Source organism: Numida meleagris, chromosome 2 (genome assembly GCF_002078875.1).
Source record: "Numida meleagris isolate 19003 breed g44 Domestic line chromosome 2, NumMel1.0, whole genome shotgun sequence".
Classification (NCBI taxonomy): Eukaryota; Metazoa; Chordata; class Aves; order Galliformes; family Numididae; genus Numida; species Numida meleagris.
Window position 1 is genome coordinate 28,363,536 of NC_034410.1, and position 22,623 is coordinate 28,386,158.

Here is a 22,623-nt window from a genome sequence, read left to right on the forward strand (position 1 = left end):
AAGTTCTTCAGCAGCCTCGGGCTTGTCTTCTGAGTTCCTTCTTTTTTCTCCTGTTAGCACTGAGTCATGAAACAGTATAGGCTGGCAGGGATTGCTGGAGTTTATCTAGTCCAACTGCTGTTGAAAGCCTGAGATTAGGTTATCCAGCGCTCTGTCACGGCAAGTCAAATATTTCCAGTGAGGGAGAGACCACCACTTCTTGGCAACCTCCTTCATTGTTTAATTGCACTCCAGAGCAATTTTCTTATATCCAGATGGAATTTCGCCTGCAACAACTTGGGCCTGTTGGCTCTTGTCCTGTCACTATGCATCCCCATGAAGATAGCTCATCTTCTCTCTTAAGTACCTCTACGTACTACATGACTGTGATTAGATCTGAGCTTTTCTCTGAGCTAACAAGCTCACTTCCTCCAACTCTCTGATCACCACGATGGCTGGAACCTCTTTTGATTTTTTTGTCTCTCTTGAGTCAGGTTGACCAAAACTGCATGCTGTATTCCAGGCATGGCCTAACAAGTGCCAAGCCAAGAGAGATAATTACACCTTTGATCTGCTGATTATACTCTTGTCTTTACCTTCAGAGCTGCCAGGGCATACCTCTGGCTCAGGGTCAACTTGCTGCCCACCAAGACTCCTGGGTCTGTTTCATCAGACCCAGACAGATCCCAGCCTGTACTGCTGCTCAAGATTGTTCCATCCCAGATACATGACTTCATCTTTCTTAAACCTCGTAATTCCTTTCACCTTTTTGAAGTTAGATTCCTTCTTTTTTTTTTTTTTATTTCAGCTTCCCTATTTTTCTTGCTTAGATTTATGCAGATTTAGATCTTGTAAATGCCCTAAAGTCATTCTCATCAATGTGTTTTTAAGAGAGAGATCAACACCTTGGTAGGTTTCAAGACAAGCCAGATCAAATTAAACTCCGGCTAGCATTTTTTCTTAAAGCAGTCCTGTCTAAATTGGGATCCATTAGGATTCAGTAAGTGTATGCAATCCCTAGTTTACCTGAGTCTTTTGTGCTTTTACAGCTGACTGCGCTAGTGGAGGCAGTCCACGATGTAATAATCTCAGCTGAGGAAGGCTGAAGTGGAGCACTGGGGCTCTCATTTAGATTGCACTTGTTCTCTTCTGAGATTCACTGCAAAAAGAAGTGTGGCATCTGTGGCATCCTCTGTTCATGGTTCTGAAGCCTTTTGAAGTTAGAATGAGGACAAATGCAACCATGTAATCTCCACTGGGTAGCCTGTACTTCGCACCTACTTCCAGTTTTCAAACTTGACCTTCTTGCTTGGGCTTTTCTTACCAAGAAAAGGTGTTGGCTGGTGGAATGAAAGCAGAATGTGTGTGGTGGATTTTATGACACTTCTAAGAACCTGAGTCATTTGTCCCGAAAGAATGGCATTATCAGAAAAGCATTGAAGAGAAATATATCCCAGTCAGACCCTGCTATGCAGAGAATTGGGAACCAGCAGCACTTCTGCATTCCCAGCTCCAAGACCAGTATCATGACTCCATATCTATGTTCCAGACATGCATCTCTTGCTTTCTGCCCTCTGCTTGTACACTCGAGCTACAGGAAGCCTGTAGATCTCAAGTGGGAATGTCACAATATGTCCTGGTAGGCGTTAAAGAAGCAGGAAACAGAATTGCCACTCAGCTCTCATCTTTTGAAAACCTTCCCTTTATTATTCACATTTTATTCTTCTAATCCTTGAAATTAAAACACTCTTGATCATACAAAAGGTACATTCCCTGCATTTATGCATCCTCTTAAAATTTTAAGAATAATAAACAAAAATGTTCAATATATTAAATAGTAAAAAATTATCAGTATTTTTCCTGTATATGGAAGGTGGTCTTTATTCCTCTACGGTGAAGGATATTGCTGTATTCCAAACACATTATTCATCTAACAAGTGGAGAATATAAAATTCTACCATCTTTATGCAGCAAGTAGTATTTTAGGTCACGACATTCCCTTCTTTCATGAGAAAATGTAGTAAAACTGAGTGGAAACAGAACGGTTAAGGGATGCTGATTTTCAAGATATAGTATTTAGTTGAAAGCCTAAGTGAAACATCAACACTATCAATGAAAAACATTGATACAATTTATCAATTGCAGTTTATAAATGGTCCCATTTAATTGTGACCAGGTTCAGCATGTAAAATATTAAACATCTCATATGTTTATGAAATCATTCATATACATCCCAGTGTGCTCTAAGGCATCTTTACCTGAAAGCAGAGATTTAGAAACAATTATTTGTAACATTCAAAATAGTTAAAATCCTTCTTCTCTTCCCTTCATTAGACTTTGATAAACTTGGAATATATTTGAGCAAATAAATAATGAAATTAATCTCTTGAAAAACACACATTTCACAGTCAGTCTGAGACTTATGACACAGCTGTATCACTTAATAAAATTGCCACCAAATAGACACTATTGTTGTGCACTCACTAGTCAAAAATATTTACAGTAATGTCATGAAAATTTGAGAATTCAGATGAGTATCTTCAGAAGCTTAACTGCTACTGAATTCTTTCAAATAAAGCTTCATAAAGTGGTGTTGGCTTACGAATGCTTTTAACTGTAGTTCTGTGTACTTGCAGAAAAAAAGTCTTAAAAATTATACTTAAAATAGTTTCCAGGTTCTGAAAACATGAATAATCCCACGCTTAAGTGTCTGTTTGACCAAATGCTCATAGATTTTACTGTGCTTACTGTTGGTATACATATAGCTGGATCTGTGTTACTCTAGTTTTCATCAGATAATAAATATCTATTTTTACAATCTACAGCAGAACCTGAAGACAAACTAGCCAGTATTTCATCTCAAGATGAACAAAGCTATGCTGTCATTTACAGGGAGCCTTGCATAAGCCGTGCTGTAAGAACTCAGACATGGTCAGCATAAAAAAATTCTTAATGACTCTTGGGGTAGAGGGACTTCACGAGAACACTTGGTCCCTTCCCACCTTTCCTATTCCTCAGAATCTTGGATCTTTTGAAGAGCAATGTCAGCTAAGCCAGTCTCACTTTGCAGTGGGCTGTCAGGACGCGGGGCTCGTGCCTCTGACTCTTTGGTAAGTTCAGTTTCTTCTGCCTGCTCAGTCTGGATCCACGGATTTGGATCCGCTTCTTTGGTAGCATCTGGGCCAGGAGCTGATTGTTCCTCACTTGTAGAACCAGCCTCTCCTAGTTGCGTTTCATCTAGACAAAAGAGAAAACTCATCACCAGTAAACACAGAACTCTTCTGCAAGTAAACCATTTTTGCCTCTGGAAGAATAATAAACATTAAGAAACTTTACATCAGTTACAGAAGTGATTCGCTTAAGCAAGCTTCACCAAAAAAGACCTAAGGCATCAGAGTTCTGCTTAAGTTTCTGTAAGATCATTCTGAAACTAACCCTACACAAAGCTCTCATTAATTTCTCTACAATTTTGCCACAGTTCTTTTTAATACATAGAGGAGCGGAGCAGAACTCTATTTCAACTTTCAATTCAAACATGCTTTACTGACACTATAGTTAGCTTTTCAAAGAATGGCTGCAGGCTGATTAAATGTAGAATACAGGTGTTCTGTAAGAAAAAAAAAAAGAGGTATTTATGTGATTACATCAGAAGTACTTATGCACATAACAGATTGAAGAAATTCTTTGCTAATTAACAGTTGACCACAATGAACTCTAGCTGAAATGAGTCATCCCAAATTTTATAACCTGACTGCTTGGAAAAGAATCAGAAATTACAACTTCATTTCTTAAGTAACTTTTTTTAGAGAAAAAGAAAGTGTTAAATAACTTTTTGGTCCGATTCTGCTAAGTAGGGTTTGGGTGCTAGCAATTCTGGAAAGAAAGAGGCCTTGTTGGAAGCCAAAGATATCTTCAGAAGTAATTCATTTTGGTTTCTTATTTTCTGTTAAAACTGATAACCAGCTGCAAACACTGTCATAACCAGCCACAGCCCTGCCAAAACCTACCATGGTCCCATCTGGCAATGGAGCTAACAACCTCCTCAGCACAGACTTCCTTAACACTCATCCTTCAAAATACACAAAACAGATAACTTTATACTGTGATGGTGAAGAAGAAAGTATTAAAGGAGAATTAATGTTTCCATTAGCCTTCACAACTGGAACGAGCAGTTCTGCTATCTTATTACGCAACTTGTCCTAATACCTCCAACAGACAATTGAGGAGCATGAAACTTCTACATTACTTTAATTAAAAATTTGGATTTTGAAACAGTGCTGTGTAATTCAGAATGCTTTAGTTGCAGAAACCTGTGCAACCAGCGCTAAAACCCAGATATTAGAAAGCATGCAGCATCTCCAAACTGAAAGGGTAGAATTCCAGCAAATGAAAGTACGCTGTTATGTCACAACAAAAAATATTTCTTTTAACTGTTACAGATTTTAAGGCTTGTTACTGTTGTTCCTTTTGATACAGTTCATGCCACATTAGTTTCAGCAAGCAAACTATAAATCCTAACCTTTCTTTTGCTTTTTTTCTTGTTTCCTTTTTTCTTTGGCAGCTTCTAGTTCTTGTTTCTCATGAATTTCCTTCAAGGTCTTGCACACTTTTTTGTGGGTAAACCAGTGTATTTTCTGGCAGTTCTGGTCACAGTACATCACCTGAAAGTTACCAGAGCCATCAATTCATTGTGATGTACTACAAAAATATACAATACTCTTAAATTTTTAGTGCACCAAGTTAAATCTCTATGTATACTACTTAATATTTTTAAGCAACTTGTCAGGTCATACAGTGATTCCAACCTATATAAAACTCTAGAAGAACAGTTTGTTCTGCTTAACTCTGAACATACAGAAATTTTATTCTTTCTTCATCCTTAAACATACACGCTTGGAAGTGCAAGTACTCCCACTTCTGAACTGCAGCCATCTCTCCTAGAAGCAGACGCCATGTCTACTTTTCAGTACATTTTCAGTGTAGGCATACGTGGAATTCCTCATAAATCTACACAGTAAGCAGTCAAACATTCAAAATCCGCATCACCTCAATGCCGCTATTTTTTTTGATCCACTAAAACAATTTCCGGCTCCTTACCATCTTACACACTGAACATCTTTTGTCCGCTCCCTTTTCCCCACATGTAGTACAGAATTCAGCATCCACAAAACCCACTTGGCCAGTGATAGCTTGTGTAAGCACAGAAAAAGCTGTAGGGTCAGAACCCTGAAAGACAAGAAGGGGTAATGAGAATCATTTTGGAAAACAGAGGAGATACCACAATTATATGGTATGTTTCAGGTAAAAAAAGAAACACTATCACAAAGAGGGACAACAGGAGAAATACAACCAAAAGCAACTCAAGCTTCCAAGTAGCCAGCTGTGGTCTCACAGAAGAGGCTGTAGGAGTACAATGCAAAACTACAACGTACAACTTCAAGTGCCGCGCACAACTTTGCGTGTACGCATTTATATACATTTTGTATACAAAGTGAACTTAGTCCTTAGCTTCTGTAGAAAGGAAAATAGAAATTATCATCTTTTGTTCTATAAAAATGAGTCCTATTTGAAGCTACCTAGCTCTCAGCTTTTGAACACATGCTTACATTTTGAAGAATCGATGGCTGCACAGAATGTTCCCTCATTCTGTAGCTTTGTTTTGAATCAAAACCGCAAGCACTGAGCAATGAAACTAAAAGTTGAAGGCGAAGATAATAGGACTTTTTAATTACTGCACATTGTGGGATTAGTTGCGAAGTCTATCATAAAAGAATTTACCCCTTCTTTAACCGATGACTACTGATAGTTAAAAAAATGATTTTGGAAGAGTGTGTTATTATTGCAGGACTAATAGCGGCACTACCTAAGACATAAGAGGTGATTCATTAAATGTGTAGTCCTAATTAACGGCTAAACAATATGCTAACTGTGCTAGTTGCAGGTAGAACAGACAGAAATTTACATGCAACAAATATAATATGATACAAAGTGCCTGTCTAAGCCCGTATATTCAAACAGCTATTATTTTCCTAGACAGACAAACTAGATAATGTAAAGTGTCAATATCCCCCACTGATGTCACTGCATTTGGACAACAGATTCCATTACCATTCAGTGAAGAGAATAGGCTCTACTTTTAATGCTCTGTATCAAGTCCTGAAGATTAATTGCCTGAGTTATAAGTCTAGAGCTCCAAATTAAGCATTTAGTCACATTAAAACACGGAGACAAAATTCAGAAGCTTTAAAAGATTTTTGTACCTTCTGAGGTTCACAAACACATTACTGATAGCTTCGCTTCCCTCATTTTCATCTGAAATAACACCTGAAACATGCTCCCAGTACATCTATTCTGGTACCATTTCAACTCTTTCACTTTCATGCTGTCTGTTCTTTGTGCCATTCTGCTATGGGAATATCCCATAGCCTTTGTTGTTGTATCTGAACATCACTGTAATGGGTCTGTTGGGCGAATTAATGAACTGTTATTAATACTATAGTTAATACTATTAATGAATACTCAATGCCATTCAAGAACTCAGTGGTCTTTTCAAAGTCACCCACTTGTAGATCCTACGCAGCAGGTTTCTGCAATGGTCTCTGTGCTGGCACACAGTTACATTTTTTTAAAAAGCTTCTTTATTTAGCACTGATACACTGTTGTATTCTGTGTACTCAGACTACAGACCAAATGGTCAGAACTTGGAATTTTCAGGACAATCATTTGCATATTATTACTTAGATATCATTTACAGTATCTTTCCCATACGACACAAGCAGTAGGATTTAGTATATTTTACTGGTAACCATAAACTAAGAATTATTTTGATATAAATAATAAAGGAAAAAAATGTCAGGTTGCCTTGGCTGTAAATAAATCCTTAAACAGATAGACCTGCAGAAACATGCAGGGTTATACTGACTGCAGCAATGCTGAGCTGCCCAGACAATCCAAGTAATTGTACACGCTGAAGGTCAAGGGATTCCAGGAAATTAATTTTTTTATTGCATCTCCTTTCCAGTATAATGGACAGAAATATAGTGCAAGAAAAGGAAGAAAGCAGAAAAGCCTGCAAGCTCTTCTAAGAAGAAACGGGAAGGAAAATGTTTACTCTAAAGCAATTCTTAATGCATCATGAAGGTCTATGTTTTCACACTGTGTTTATTTTTCTGGCTTAGACAAACAGTAGGGATTGCATTAAGCCTCGGGACATTTTCGTTCACTGGAGCCACTTAAGATGGAGGCTATTTTTAACTCGCTCAGCATAATCCAAGTATGATACAAAATCATGCCTCTTTCCAAGTGTTAAAACATGTAGTATCTAGCTCTCAGGGACCAGACAGAACATATGTTAAAAAAAAAAAAGAATAAAAACTCTTGTGTAAGATTTATTATAAATTAATGAAAACTACTGAAGAGTGAGTTAGCAAAGATGGAAAGCTGAAGTTAGCTATTCTACTTGTAATTAGGATCACCTAATTCAGATACACGTTGTACAGTAGATGGCATTGTCTTGTCTCTCCCTGTGATAAAGGGAGCTTCACAGAATGTTTTTCTACTACCATATATGACTAATTTTCCCATATACACTAGAAATAATGAATGTATTAAACTAGGAAATGACTCAATCTTAAATTCAATTTGTACGTGGGAGGGGAGTGGAGGGAGTAAGTAAAAACTGCACTGGAAAAGAAAAACTGAATGGACATCCCAGAGTAGGAAAAGAAGGTTCTGACGCAGAAACAAATTGCTTCAATTTCCTTTAACAGCTCAGGCATTTAAGCATTCGGTATCAGCATGGGAAAAAACCTACTAGGCTGAAATAGTTTAGAGAATTCTCCTGCAACATGTAAAATAGGATTCCAGCTTATCAGAAAGTTCAGGGACATCCAAAACCTTTGCTTAATATAAGACACTGAAGAACCTAACAAAAAGAAAGAAAGCTTATTTTAAACCGAATTTACTATGCAGATTATTAGAAAATATTATCTTAATAGAAAAAACTTACCAGTTCAACAGGAGCAATACTCCTCACGAGCTGCTGGAGCAACGTAGCTTCACAGTAAGGAAATTTTCGGATACTTTCTCGAATTAGCTTCTCTTGATATACAGGGAAACCATCTTTATCTCTCCCTTTCAAGAGACTAAATTTTTTAAAACCAAAGTAAAATAAGAAAGCACATAGTAAGCACATAGAAAGCACAGAGTAACTGTTGAGGGACAAGGACAAACACACAGCATCCAGAGCTTTGCCCTCCTCACTCTGCCCTATCCCATATATAACTAAAAGTATGCTCTGAAATGATTACTTACGGATTTAATTACCCAATGAAAAAGAACCAGCCACACGTGGACAAGTAGCAAAGTGCTTTGTTGTATTTAAAAATGAACATTGTGAAAATAAATGGTGAAGAATAGACAGCCATACTTTAAAAATGCTGCTTTATTTACATTCAGAAACATGCTATAGTCCTGATGCTTCTACATTTATTTGGTTGGCTCCTGCTTTTGCTTTGTATCGCTGATGAACAACTTGATTTCAGTATATGAAAACTGACTTTATGATTTATTTTCACAATCCCCTAAAGATCCACACAGCTCTGAGGTGACCTTTCTAAAGGTCAGGCCACTTACTTTAAGGTCAGGCAGCTAGTTTTGTAACTGTGACTCTGTTCTGAGGTTCTGTCTATGTGATTTAAGAGCCCAAGTCTCATCTAAAGCCAGTGAGATTTGCAGCTCTCACTTGCTCAAGTGTTTTTGGAGAGAAATCTCACCGTCTCGCTGCTAGAGAGCAAAATGGCAAAAGCAGCATTCCCAGATGATCCATACTGGACTCTGAGAAATACTTTTTTTCAAGTCTATCATTCCCCCCTTTTCTCCACCCATGGAACTCTGCTACTTCACAGCGCATGTGGGATTGCCAGGTTCTGACCAGTTTTAGCCCAGAGCTGAAACCCAAGGATTGTTTCCTTCGTACCCCAGGAAAGGACAGTACCACTGGGAAGAAAAGAGTCAGTGCAACCCTGAAGTGACTGCAATTGGCATTATTTCAAAATTTACTTGGCAGAGCCTTTACTAGAGAAATCCAGCTACTATGATTATTCCAGCTGCCTTTTTCTGGTATCTGTAAAGCTAGTTCATACATACACCTTCAGATCTTTCTGCAGAAATACGTACCTTTTAATAAACCCATCTAGCTTATCCTCTCGCTCTTTTAAGAACGTAACGCATTTCTGGAAGATGCAACTGATGTAGTGCATTTTCATAGCAAGTACTTCATTCATATCTTTCTGCTTCATACATTTCTCACAAATTAGATCCAGAACCCTGTAACATTTCTGCAGTGCTTCTACTTCGGCCAATAGAGGGTTCTCTTTTACCAGCAACACAATCTAAGAGAAAAAAATGTAATCCAATTCAGAGGTAGTATTTTTAAACTTATTACCATTAAAGGTCAGGTGAGTCTTTGTAGCTAAATTTCAGTGGAGTTTCTACTATTCCTCTACTGCTGTCTTATGCTGTCTTTCCCTTCTTTTGTCAGCGTCATTATTTGGTATTTTGCAGTTCCTATACATAAAGCGCTCAAAATTAAGACTGGTATTAAAATACACATATAAGAAATAGAGCTCCCACAAGAATTAAAACCATTTTAAAAGAAACATTTACAGAAAGTACTATACACTGTCCTAAAATCTATTTCCTTTTTGAAAACCTAAGTAAACTGGACCTGCACGATTTAAGCAGCTTCAAAGAACACACCAACCTCACATATACTTGGAATGCTTTATGTTGACTAATAAAGCACTGAGCTAACCATTTCCAAAAGAAACTGTACTCCGCTCACTAAATTAGCTGCCGGTTTGTGTATGCTGCACATACTTGGTTGGCAACCATTGACAGATTCCTGACTTTGGATGGCAAGCCCAAGGAACTTGTCTTTGAAATGAGATGTATTAATTTCTCTGAACTACACAGGAGGAAAAATCTTAAAAAAAAATTATTTGCAGAAAATATACTGGGAAGTAAAAATAAACATCTCTTGCACATACTGTCAGAAACAGCAGCAGCTGTTACTATGGTGAGCCAGTGATTAAGGTAGGAAGATACATGCTGGGACAAGCATGGAGAGAACGCTGACAATTTGTGTCAGGATAGGGAATTGTCTTATGTTTCCACTTCTAGGAAGGCTAGGGAAAAAATAAATCCAGGAAAGAAAACAATTTGTCTTTTTCCATGTTAAAAATAATCTCTCCAATGAACGGTATTATTTTGAGATTCTCACTTATATAAGCACTGAAATTGCTTCATTTTTGAATCATGTCTAGACATTAGGCCCGATTCTTTGTCATTCTCAGAAGCATCTGAGTTAGTGGGTAATGGTTTTCATCTCAGCTGGACTCACTGAAGAACTGAATGCCTTTTGACATAAAAATAAAACCAGTTTCCATGCCAACAAACATATCCAATTTACATATCACTCTACCTTAACAGGATGCATATTTGTAGTAGTAATAATTTTATGGAGCGGCCCAGCTAACTTTACTGGAAGTTTTGGTTCTTTATCTAAGCCTTGTGGTTTAGTATAGTAGTCCAGCCTTTCACGTGGAAAGAAGTTGTTGATGATGGTCACACAGTCATGCTGACCTAAAAGCACACAAGGAAAAAAAAAATCATGTAACCATAACAAGAGTAAAAAAAAAAAAAAAGACCTGAAACCCAACCTAATGTAAGCAACACAGGTGAGCTTTATGCACAAAGAAGCTAAGCATTATATGACTTGCACTGGTAACAAACAGCTCTTGTTTTTCTTCTATAAAGCATGTGACTTATTGGCTTCCAGAAGGAAATGACTTCATGAAATTTCATTTTACAAATTCCACCCCCTTCATGCATCTTTTCTCCCTGTTAAGCCAACATTAAAATAAGTATTTCTCAAAGTCATTTACTATATTCAGAATCAAGCCGTAAGGAAAGTCAGTATTTTGACTCTGAGGTACAACTATCCTAATACCATCTCACAGGTGTTAAAATTTCTCAAGAGTTCTCTCCGCTTTGCAATCTGAAAAATTTGCATTGTGACTTCTTGTACATTTCAGACAGAGAGTAGTGTATTAATCTGAAGGACAGAACATGCAGAAAATATCCCAGAAAAAAAAGAAAAAAAGGAAAAAAAGGTCTGTGATGAAAGAGGATGAGAGAAGTTACATCCTCTTGTTTTCTACATCTGACAAGATGATGGATTACTAGGCTGAAAGGAAAATAGCATTTAGTTCCTCTACTTCAGGGCCACATTTTTTTAAAATGACTGATTTATCTTGGCACTAACTCCCTTTATCAGCAGCAGAAGACACAGCCAACCAAATTCCAGCATTTAAAACCCTTGAGTGTTTTGGAAGAGACTGTTCTAAGGTAACAGAGCACAGTGTCAAACAAATGACAGGGGAAGTATTCTCCCTTCCCACACAAAGACCGATGAATTAAAGTTGACTGGACAGAGAATAAAAGAGAATGGATTCCAATGCTCAGCCTATCTCAGTATGTCTGGAAATATTTACAGTGGTGATGCAATGAGCTTTTAAACAAGAATTGTCAAAAATTATGTTGGAGACAACATTACCCATTCACCAAGGACGCAATTCAACAACACATTCAAAAACAATATCCACTCTCCAAATTCAAAGTATAATTAATAGAAGTGGACTTCTTCAACATATTAAGTACATAGTTAAGGATTTGCTGCTTGAAACTCAAGTGAGCGCTAGCAATCTTTTTCTCCTGAAAAGAATAAAAGCAGATGCCATCCCAATTGAAACTGCAGTAACTCACTGTTACAGGAAGTAAATGTAAATGGCAAGGTAAGCTTCCTCCGGAACACCTAACGGACCTTCTAGAGAGTTCTCAGACATCTAAGGAATATGCAAAGGCTGGGTTCAAATGAAAACAGATCCTCATTTTCAGTTATTGCAGAAGTCATCTGGAAAGCAATGATTTATGCAAAAGACACTGCTTTTTCTGGTTACATTTTATCACACAACATTGCTGGAAATAGACAAAAAGTGCTACATTTGGGTTATACTTGGGAACATTAATCCAGGAATCTCCCAGCACTTTGCCAGGGTTGGTAAAGAAGTAAAAAGAGTTTAGAAAAAAAGAAAAAAGAACCACAACAACCGAAAGAAGCCTGGTTGCATGTTTTGCCCAGGATCACCTAGCACACTGTAATGACAAAGCTTTCTTTTTCTAACCCAGTTTAGATCAATAAGTAGTGACCTATTACAGAACAAGTTCTGAGATTTCTCCCTCACACATGCAGAGGGAGAAGAGCAGGAGGTGACTAACCACAAACGTGAACAGTTTCCTCTTACTATTTGACAAGTGATGACATTGCATAAACTTGCACACGTGGAGAAGAGCAGCGTTTGTTCTTATAGATACCATCACTTGGGTATTTATAAAACACAAACTGACTCTGTTAACAGGATGAGATGTGAAATAAAAAATGACAAACAACAGTGTTAGTTCAGAACAGGTCATGAAACATGTTTCTCCAACAAAAAGCTCCAAAATCTGACATTTTACTTTAAGGATTTAGTAAAAGACTACACTTTGAGCTTACCCACAAAAGCAGCCATCTGAGCTGCTGTCCTTCCCACAGAATTGACAGCATCAGTCTCAGCTCCAGCCTCTAACATCATCCAGGTGATTTCTTTGTTTCCTGAATTTGAGGGGAAGGTATGGAGGATTAGGCAGGACAAACCAGAACTTGTATTTCTTCATGTAAGAACAAAAAGCAAACTTTTTATTAAGACCTATTATGTGTAACAGTGAGGAAAAATAATAATTTTAAGAACATTAAGAATCAACTAAGAGAAATACACATTCCTGCCTCCTTCTTTATGGTCCCAAAGGGTTACATCAAAGTAAAAACTAAATTCACACGGTAAAACTCTGCCCTCTGTAATACATATTCAGCTCCCTGTAGAGCTTACGGGAGTCACATGCATACAATTCCACTAGCAATTGGTGCCCCTGGATAGCAGTACAGAAGCAAATTCTACTAATCTCGTTTGACAGTTCAACTAAACGTTTGCTATTCTAAGAATAAAAAAAAACTCAGTTCTGTTATGTAGCAGGAGCATAGAGAAGAGAACAGATTGTTCCTTTCTCCTCAGCAGGAACTGGGTGTTCAGACTGGGCTAACTACCAAATAGAATGAAGCTAAAATTTGATGGGAAGATTATATGACATAATTGGTGCCCTTAAAAGCTATTAAGGACACTTGTCACCACTTGTGCTGGTTCTGTTTTCAAAGGTATTTTTACTTTAATAGTAGCTGTGCACATGCTAACTGAAAAGAAAAAGTGAGTATAAAAAAAGAAGGGGCTGGTGAACAGAAATTAATATTTCAGATTATAAAACAAAGGCTTTGCCTCAGTAGTGCTCATGTACCTTTTGCACCCACAGATAACAGACCTTAAAGTCAACATTAAAAAGCATTAAAACCTAGGAAGGCAGGTTAAAATCACAGCTGGGAGAAAATTGTAAAAATCCAGCCATTTCAATAAAGCTGCAGGCATTTAACAGCTTCTGACAGTTTATTCCTATCTGTTTGCTGCACTTTGGATATTGCTCAATGCCACAAAATGCTGGAATTTCCAAAATCTTTTTACCAAAGTTTGAGCGGCCTCGTGAGCCAGTTAAGACATCAAAGCCTTTTTTTTTCTTTTTTCTTTTGTATTTACAATGAAAGAAAGCAAAGTTTAAACTCTACCTGATTCCAAATGTTACATCTTACCAAAAAGGAGATCCTAGGGAAGAAAGTGGCCTAACAGAGAAGATACTTAAAATAATCTAGCATTTCCAATCCTAACTCTTTGTCTGGAAGGAACATTGTTTTTATGTAATGTCTTTTCCTTGCTCAAGAAAATTATTGTGCTTTGCATCAGGAATACAAGAACAGCAAGAGGAACATTGCAAAGCTCCACCTGAACCAGGACAAGATATATAAAGCTGTAAGCACCCTCATGAAAAAAAAAAAGTATGAGAAAGAAAAAATAATGTAAGAAAACATGTTTTTAAAACATACTAAATAAGTTTGCATAATCTCACAACAGAGTTGTAAAAATAATGTAGGAGAGAGGCAACGTTTGAAAAATATTGGATTGACTGGACAAGCTTCATGTATTACTGATAAAACATCCTAAAGAAGGTGGTACGGTGCAGCATCCTTTCAAGTATAACAGAATATAATTAAACAATGTATCCCACTGTGCAAAAAAACTGTCGCTAGAGTGAATTTAGACATGTGACCAAACAGAACTAAGTACAGATATACTACAGGCCTCAAAAAGCTGAACAAAGAAAAATTTTGTATGAAAAAAACATTCCAAGCCTGAACTGCAACTCCCCTATTCCACTGTCCTGCTGATTCTCAACATACTCACATCAGCCAGGTAAATAACAGAAAACCCGAATCATACCACGGTGTCAACACTTAAACTTATTAACTTAAGTCAAACTGTATACATCGATGTCACAACATTCAGTGAGATAAATTTAGTAATGCGTTACCTGAAAGCCCAGCAAACATCAAGGCAGTATATCCATGTTCATGTTCATTGCAGTTAACATCAGCTCCGTGTCTCAAGAGCAACCTGCACATGTCTACTTTCCCTTTGTACGCTGCATGCATTAGAGGAGTCATGCCATGCTAAAAAGAGGAAGGAAGAAGCACGCAAAAATAATTAGTTGTATCTCTTGATTCTCATGCCACTGATAATTTTCACTTGCTCACACAGACTACATGTACCTACCAAAGCACGTGTAACATCAGGTAGTAAGAACAAAAAAGGTCACAAAATCTTGATGAAGAAATGTGGTTACTAACATGCAGTAGTATTTCCATTTTCCATAGTGTCACTGTTTGCTGATGAAACTGTTATATATGTCAAAACAGACAAGTCTTAAAAAAATGAAAACCACTTTCCATGAATTAAACATTAGTCTTCTTCGTAAGACATGAGCGTTGAGGACAACTGGTGCTTGTCATAGCAGGAGAAGCTTCTTTTAGAAAATTTGTCATGCTCATAAGTTGTTACTTTTTCCCCTGCATTAAATGATAAGTAACATTAGGAGTAGGGTCTTATTGCCATTAAAAAGATTTGCGGTTTCCAAAACCCATCTTGTTTAGTCATGCTTATTGGTAGTTGTACAGTCCTCTCTCCCGCTTATCTGTCCTGTTGGCATTGTGTTTGTGGTCCTACATCAGCCAGAGCCCTAAATGCCTTTTTTAAAGCTATACCTGGCTCTAACTAGACCTTAACAACCACACAGTCTCAATTCTCGCCTTCTGATAAACCACACCAGTGCAAAAAGGATTAGGTTCAGCAGGGGAGGCCCTGAGTTATCAGAACTGCTCTAGTGTAATCACCTACACAAAGCTGGGCAAGTCCTAGGGGAAATTTTCCTACCAGTGACGAATGGTTACTACAGGACTTCTCGCTCTCAAAGGGCAGGGACAATCTTCTTGAGTTCTTTTTGAGAAAACTGCGTAACATTCAGTTCTTCAATTTTGATAAACTCTTTTCCAATATGCTGTTCGTTTTCACTTAACACCAAGGCAGGATTTAGGTTATCAGCCAAGACATAGCAATTGCCTAAAAACATTCTCCAGCACTGAATACACAGAAGCGTGATTTGGTCTGTCCCATAAGGAAATCAAACCGGCATTTTCTTCCCTTTTTTTTGCAGGTCAGGGTTATGAGCATGGATACACTCATGTACACCAGTACTGCAGCTCCATAAATGCAGGGCGATGTGATGTTCTGAAATTATCTAATAGTCCGTTTGAGCCTTAATATATTTTTATTTCCATAGAACAAAACCTAAAGTTACATTTTTTATTATCATTGAAAAAAAGTTAGAGGTGAGAGAAATTGAGCAAGTTAAAATTACAGTAACATTTCTAAGTATAATTTCATTACTCCCTGCTCTAAATGAAAACATTAAAAAAAAGATCTTGATGCACTTTATTTTAGTGATCTGAAAGATTTTCACATGCTGCAATATAAACTGCCATTAAAGAAACAAGAGACGTTCATGAAACAGATTTGTGACTGGTTTTACTAGGTTTATTTTGTGGTCCTGTAATGGAAAGAAAAGCATTCTATCTTACTGTGCATGATACATTACCAACAGCAACTTTTTAGAGGCCAGTTTGGAGGCATCTAGTTCAGCTAGATACCTGAATTGTAAAAATGCCTCTGACTTAATAGGAATAGCAGTAGAAGCTGCTTGTCTAGTGTCCTGGCTTTGGCAAGTATATGACTGGAACTTTCATTGAATGAAAGCCTTGAGAAATTTCAGCCTTAAAGCTCTTGAATCACATCACCCTTATCCACTTAAACTTGCTGCAAGCTGGATTTGGAAAGCAGTCAACAGATGTATGAATAGATAATTCTATCTAAAATTAAGTATGAACTAATTCTAATATGAAATATTGTTCAGTGAATGCAAATATCTCTCATAGTTATAGTCCTCCTCCTCCTCCTCCGTCATCCTGCTGAGTTGTTGGTTTCATGTATGTAACACATTACATTTCTGACAATTTGTTTAGTTGTAGTAGTGAGAAATTAAATTCTATGTCAGTCAACATCCTAAATTAAAATCACAGAATGCTTAATAGATATTCAATTTTCTTCAGTTTGTGGATTTTGAAATACTACCTAAAAAGATCAGAAGACGGAACTCTTTCTCCTGAATGAAAGCCAAGGATCTGGGAATTTTTCTGCTAATATGGAAGTCCTCACTGGAGTAGCAAGATAGACTGACTGCAAAACCCTGCACTGAAGATAAGTAATATGAGTGAATACACTAGCAGGCAAGCTGCTGTTGCAATTCCAATCAATTATTCAGTTCTGTAGTCCACAGAGATGCAGACTGTTTCTAAAAGACATGCATTATATTGTAGAATGAACAGCAGTACTGCCAAACTAGAAAAAAAAAAAAAGTAAGCTGCCAATGTCATCAGCATACTCTATATATATTACAATTATGAACAACCCTGAAATTATTTTAAACATGGAAAAAGCGTGAAACCTTTACAGGTCAAAAGGTCAAACCTCTCTGGAAAAGGGTAGGAAAAGAGCTATGAATATAGCTCAATTACTGGAAGAAACATAACTTTAGGTAGGATATTTAAAAAGTCAATGTACTAAAGGTACTAAAATCTGACTGAAGGTACTGAAATCTGACTTGGTCCTTGTCTAAAGACACACAGAGAAAAGATTGCTGACTGTCAGGAATTTCTGATCTAAAAGAAAGCAGACCTAAGCGCTTGGAATATAAGGCTAGAAACATTCAAACCAGAAGTTAACAGGACATTGTCTTATGTATTCAAATCAGCAAGTGAATTATGTACATGAAATTAATAAACTGTGTTTGCATGTTTGCTGTACATGCAAACAGAAAATTCCATTAAAACTATGCTCATTCTGTGGACTCTCTCATGTTAAAAAAAAGGACTTTAAGGAAGGAAATGAATTCTTAGTTCCCGACTGAATTATGCTCTCCTTTCAGTATCTAACCATTTCATTGGCAAGGCTCCATTTCCTCACTTCTTAAATTAATAAAACTGAATTAAAAGTGACAGTGGTAATACAATAATAATGTGAATTTCAGGATAAACAGCTAAGGCAGTGGAGGAAGAAAATAAGACCTCATGCATTCAGAGCAGTCTCCAGTTGTGGAGACCCTGGAAAACAGACAAAGCTCATGTTTAATTGGTGTTTCATACACTATTTATGTACAAATACTAGAATAACACATTAGAGGCAAAATAATTTGTAACAGAAAAAAACCTAAAGCTGACACGAGACGACTGCTGGATTAAAATTCCTAAATAAATCTGAACATGCATCATTACATATATCCCTGTTGGGGAGGCAGGGAGGAAGGAGACTGCAAGAAGTCCATGGCATGAGCTGTTTAAATATACCCAAGGCACATACTGTTTCTTCTTTAACAATATCCTGAGGCATAACTCAGCAATGGTGCCTATTAATAAGCCATACCCTCTCAGCAGTAATCCTACGTGTTGCACTAATAATGCATCATGGGTGCACTAGTTCAGCAGCTGCACAAAAATAAATGCTTTGTAAATTCATAAATTAAAACACACTTACAAACATATTTATCTTGTGTTCCTAAAGTTTACTGTAAAGCTCAGCATGATTAGTTTGTCAGAAGCTTTTGAAATACATACATAAACATTTAACACTTAATTTCTGAAGTGTATTTAAAAACACTCAGAAAACGGATCAGTCAGCAGCACAAAAAATGCTAACAGTATCCCAGGAACATAACCAATATATGATACTGGTGATCACTGTAACAAAGAGATCATTTCCCTGTACTCAGGGCTCATGAGACCCCATCCTGAATACTGTGTGCAGTTTCAGGCCCTCCACTACAACAAAGGCAGGGACAAACTGCAGCGAGAGCGGCAGAGCACCACCTAGACATGGTAGGAGCTCCCAGAATGGGGGCAGAAGCATTTGTGAAGAGAGGCTGAGGGAATTAGGTTAGGTCAGCTGAAGAACAGATGGCTTTGCAGGGACCTAGAAGCAGCCTGATTCTTCAGTTGTAGTGGTGGGAAGGCATGAGACAGAGAGCTTAAGTTCTGAGATCCTTTCTACCCTAAACTTATTCGTGATCCTATGAAGTGGTAAGGTCAGTAAAAGCACAAATTGATATGAAGTACCTAATCAAGAACAGACACAAGCCACTTGACATTTAAATTTAATAAACTGCTCAGGGATCTAACATGCATACAGGACAATTACAGTTTTGCTTTCATGTTATACATTTTACACTAATGTTGTATGCATTAGGACAGCATTGTAAAAAGGAAGAAAATAGACATGAACCTCCCACAGGAGACTTCAACAATTTTCTCCCATCTTCGTGTTGCACTTAAGAACTATGTCTTCTACACAGCTATCACACCTGTCCCTGCAACCTGCAAAAGACAGCATTTTCCACTTCTGACCTAGCTGCTCACTCTCGCTGTTTATGGTTCTGCAAAGATGAGGTGCAAGAGTGAGATGGTAAAAAATAAGGACAGGTATTCTTTATTCACGCTGCTTGCTGTTCTGTAAACAAACAGATGGGCTACACAGTTTGGGGGGGGTGACAAGAAGCCAGGCACACCCCCACATATCTTGCTGCAGTGTTCAACTTACCTCATAGACACCAAAGCTCATGTAGTAATTTGAGAGAAAATATACAGCGTGTGCTACACAAAGTAACATTAAACTTCCTTTAAAAAAAAGCTTAGAGCTCTTCACTGGTTCATTATTCAGCTGCAGGCTGGAAACTTCAGAGGAATTCTGACTTCCAAGAGTCTGCATGACAAGGTTATTTAACACTAGACAGGCCTTTGGTCCTAGTCTTTTAATTGCTAAACCCAGTATAATGCTTGCACAGTTGTGTCATACCTCATCCAAGCAATTGACATGGACGTTCTTGCTGCCCAGCAGCCTTCCAGCCTCTTCAATGTTCCCTTTAATTAAAAGGAGACAGAGAGAAAAGAGGATGAGAACAAGAAATCAAGAATTACGGGGAAAAAGAACAGTTCCATTCCTAATTAGAATAAAAACCTTTGTAACTAAGCATCAATAAATCAATCACACCTAGTGAAGAGGCATAGGAATTAATGAATAGGAATTGTGTTCTAGAAGTTAAAGGCCAAGGAGTCTCAATTTAAAAGAGTAGTCGCAAAGTGTGCACTATGAGTAAGCATTCATTCTTCTGAAGTAACTGATCTCCACACACACAAGAACAGGGCACACATCTCTTCATAAACTGCATCAGAACAACTGAATAAAATGATATTGAGCACTTCAACACATTCTGCATTTCTGGAGGCTCTTACATCTAAAAGAACGAAATTATCACATTTCAAAGCCTTTTTTTGGTCTGAATGAAATATGCTTTAAAATTTAATCTCCCTTGCTGCTTAAATCCAAGATTTGCAACTTTCCACCTCATAAATCCATTAAAATGGAAGAAATTTGCTTACAGTAACGCAGAATAAAGGCAGGAAGTGAGGGCAAGGACCAAGGTAGCTTGATCACTGAAATTTCAAAAATGAAAACAAAATACAAACAAAAACAAATGCATACACAGATCGAAGTCTGAAAAATCTGTGCAAGGAAAAAGAATAGGCCATACCTTGGTACGTCCCAATTTACTACAAGAATCTTTTTTGCTAGGTCATGGATTGAAGAACCTCTGTTAAAGCCTACTGACATTAATGAAGAGGCCTTCAATGCCTCTTCAGTACACATCAGACACTGAAGCAAACAGAAATTAAAGAACACTGAGTCTCAAACTGGTGCATTTAATTTACTGCCAATTGACAGAAAATTCTGATCAGTCAAGCAAAGCTGTTTTAACAGTGGCCTGCTTAATAAAAATAAGCGTGACATCCCTCATTTAATGAAGGGATTCATATTTAACTTTACTACATCACAAGGAATTGATCATTCAGCAACTTTTCAGCAAAGCAGCTCTTGCAACCTCAGTTTTACTTCTATCTGAAAATGAGTTATTTGAGGGAAAAGAGGCACTAATCTGGGTCACCACACATACTCGATGACAACCCAGCAAAATACAATGACTGAAGGTGAAGGCACTGCCAACTGGCCTGCTCCCCCAAACATTTTCTTCCTTAACATATAAGAAGCTTCTTAGGACCTGATGTACCTTTCAGAAGAGTATCTTGGCAAAAAGTCAGGTGTTAGAGACGGAAAATCCTCAAGGGGTGATCATCAAAGTATACTTTAAGGCAAATAAAGAAAAGCAAAACTGCATTTACAGATTCAGAGCTCTGCATGACAAATCACCTGAGGATTTCCAAACAAGGCACTAAACTTTGGCAGACATCAAAAAGTTTCAGAGTTGGCTAGCTCTGGAAGTTGGAGCTAAGCTGTTCATAATGCTGTGTGATAGGAGGACAAGAGACAACAGGCAGAATTTGAAAGAAAGAGAGGTTCATTCTAGACGTAAGGGTCTAGACCTTAAAGGGTCCCTTTCCACTCAAAGGATTCTACGATTCCACCTAGCTGTAGGTGTCCCTGTTCGCTGCAGGAAAGTTGGACTGGATGACCTTTAAGGGTCCCATGCAACTCAAACGATAGTAAGATTCTATAAAGAAAAACATTTAACTAGGAGCCCAGGAGAAAAAGGTTGCCCAAAGAGGTGGTGGTCTCCATCCTTTGCGGTTTTCAAGGCCTGATCACACACAGCCCTGAGCAACCCATGGTGCGCTCACAGCTGGACTGTGTTCAGCAGGAGGTTGGACAAGAGACCTCCTGATGTCCCTTCCAACTTGAACTCCTCCATGACCCAAATTATAAGCATGTAGCAAGTTAGAGTGTTTGAAAGACTAAGGCTTCAAACTGGTTATTGTGAGTCAATCAGCCTGATCCTGAACCACGTGAAGTTCATCACTGACTGCCCTAAGTTTGTCTCTGACACAGAAGCACACATTAACAAAACTGGTTCAAATGGGCTCAGAACTACATGCACAAGTGCATGTAATATGGGTGTTTTTAGTTTACTTCCAGCTAACAGTCTCACAATTTTCAGAGTACAGTTCTGATCACAAGTATTCAAGCAGGGCTGTGAAATTATCTACATGGGACCATGAGATCCAGAATGATGAAAACCATCCCAGCAAAAAGTACATTGGCAGTGTAACGGTGGGGAAACAGCAACTTGTGTGCGAAGCACAAAGCAAAACGGCATCAGCGATAAGAGCTGCAGGACACCCTGGACGAGGGCAAGATCTGTTAATTTAAGCAGGCTCTGCTTGCAGCGTGACCGGCTAGAGGCCTGGATTATCCTCGACAAGACACTTTCTCAGCGCACATCAACCAAGTCGATGCACATGACTCACGCCAACACACGCGCGACGCGAGGATCCCCAGCAAAGCTGGGCCCAGCCCGAGCCCGCTCCGCCTGCCCTCGGTCACGGCGCCGGGCCCGCAGGCGGGGACAGGGACGCGCGGGGACAGGGAGACGCGGCCCCACCCCGCCCCGCCCCGCCCCGCCAAGCCGAGCCCCGCGGCCTGCCCTTCGCCCGCCGATGGGGAACAGCCGCGGGCGGCGCCGCTGCCGAGGCCCGCAGCAGCGCGGGGCGGCCCGCAAAGTCTAGGGCGCGGGGAGGGCGGGCCGCGAGCGCTGGCCCGGGCTCACCTTTAGCGATCACTCCCAGCAAATCCTTCTCCTCCGGGCTCAGGTCGCCTTTCCGCGGAGGAGCCATGGCGGACCCCCAGCCCTTAGGGCAGGCTCGGGGCGGTGCCGCCCAACCAGACGAGCTCAGCCCGGCCCGGCCGCACCTCAAACCCAAGCCCGGCGGAGGACAGCCCGGCCCGGCCCCGATCGCTGCCGCTCGGCCCGCCCCGGCCTCGGGACGCACTACGCGTACTGTGCCGTGCGGGGGGAGCCGGTCCCGCTTTCCCGCTCTGCCCAGATCTCGGCTCAGCGCGGCTAAGAGGGGAGACTGTATCTCTCTTCTGTTCCGCTACAAAATCCCAGCAGCCGGCTTGCCTCTTCCTTTCGTCCTTTCTTTCTGGTTTC

At 39.0% G+C, this 22,623-nt stretch overlaps 1 protein-coding gene across 2 annotated transcripts; it reads right to left on the reverse strand.

Annotated features, from left to right (window-relative positions):
- Positions 1,661-22,449, reverse strand: ANKMY2 (ankyrin repeat and MYND domain containing 2). 2 transcript variants are annotated; one of them, XM_021389138.1, is made up of 10 exons: positions 22,240-22,449; positions 19,476-19,540; positions 14,551-14,689; positions 12,596-12,694; positions 10,463-10,623; positions 9,157-9,371; positions 7,988-8,123; positions 5,077-5,205; positions 4,499-4,640; positions 1,661-3,216 (listed from the first exon to the last, which is right to left on the reverse strand). In XM_021389138.1, the coding sequence occupies exons 1-10, from the start codon at positions 22,304-22,306 to the stop codon at positions 2,987-2,989; spliced, it is 1,383 nt and encodes a 460-aa protein (XP_021244813.1). In that variant the 5' UTR covers positions 22,307-22,449; the 3' UTR covers positions 1,661-2,986. The 2 variants fall into 2 exon arrangements, with proteins under 2 accessions (XP_021244813.1, XP_021244814.1); XM_021389139.1 differs by lacking the exons at positions 19,476-19,540; positions 22,240-22,449 and adding an exon at positions 14,793-14,920.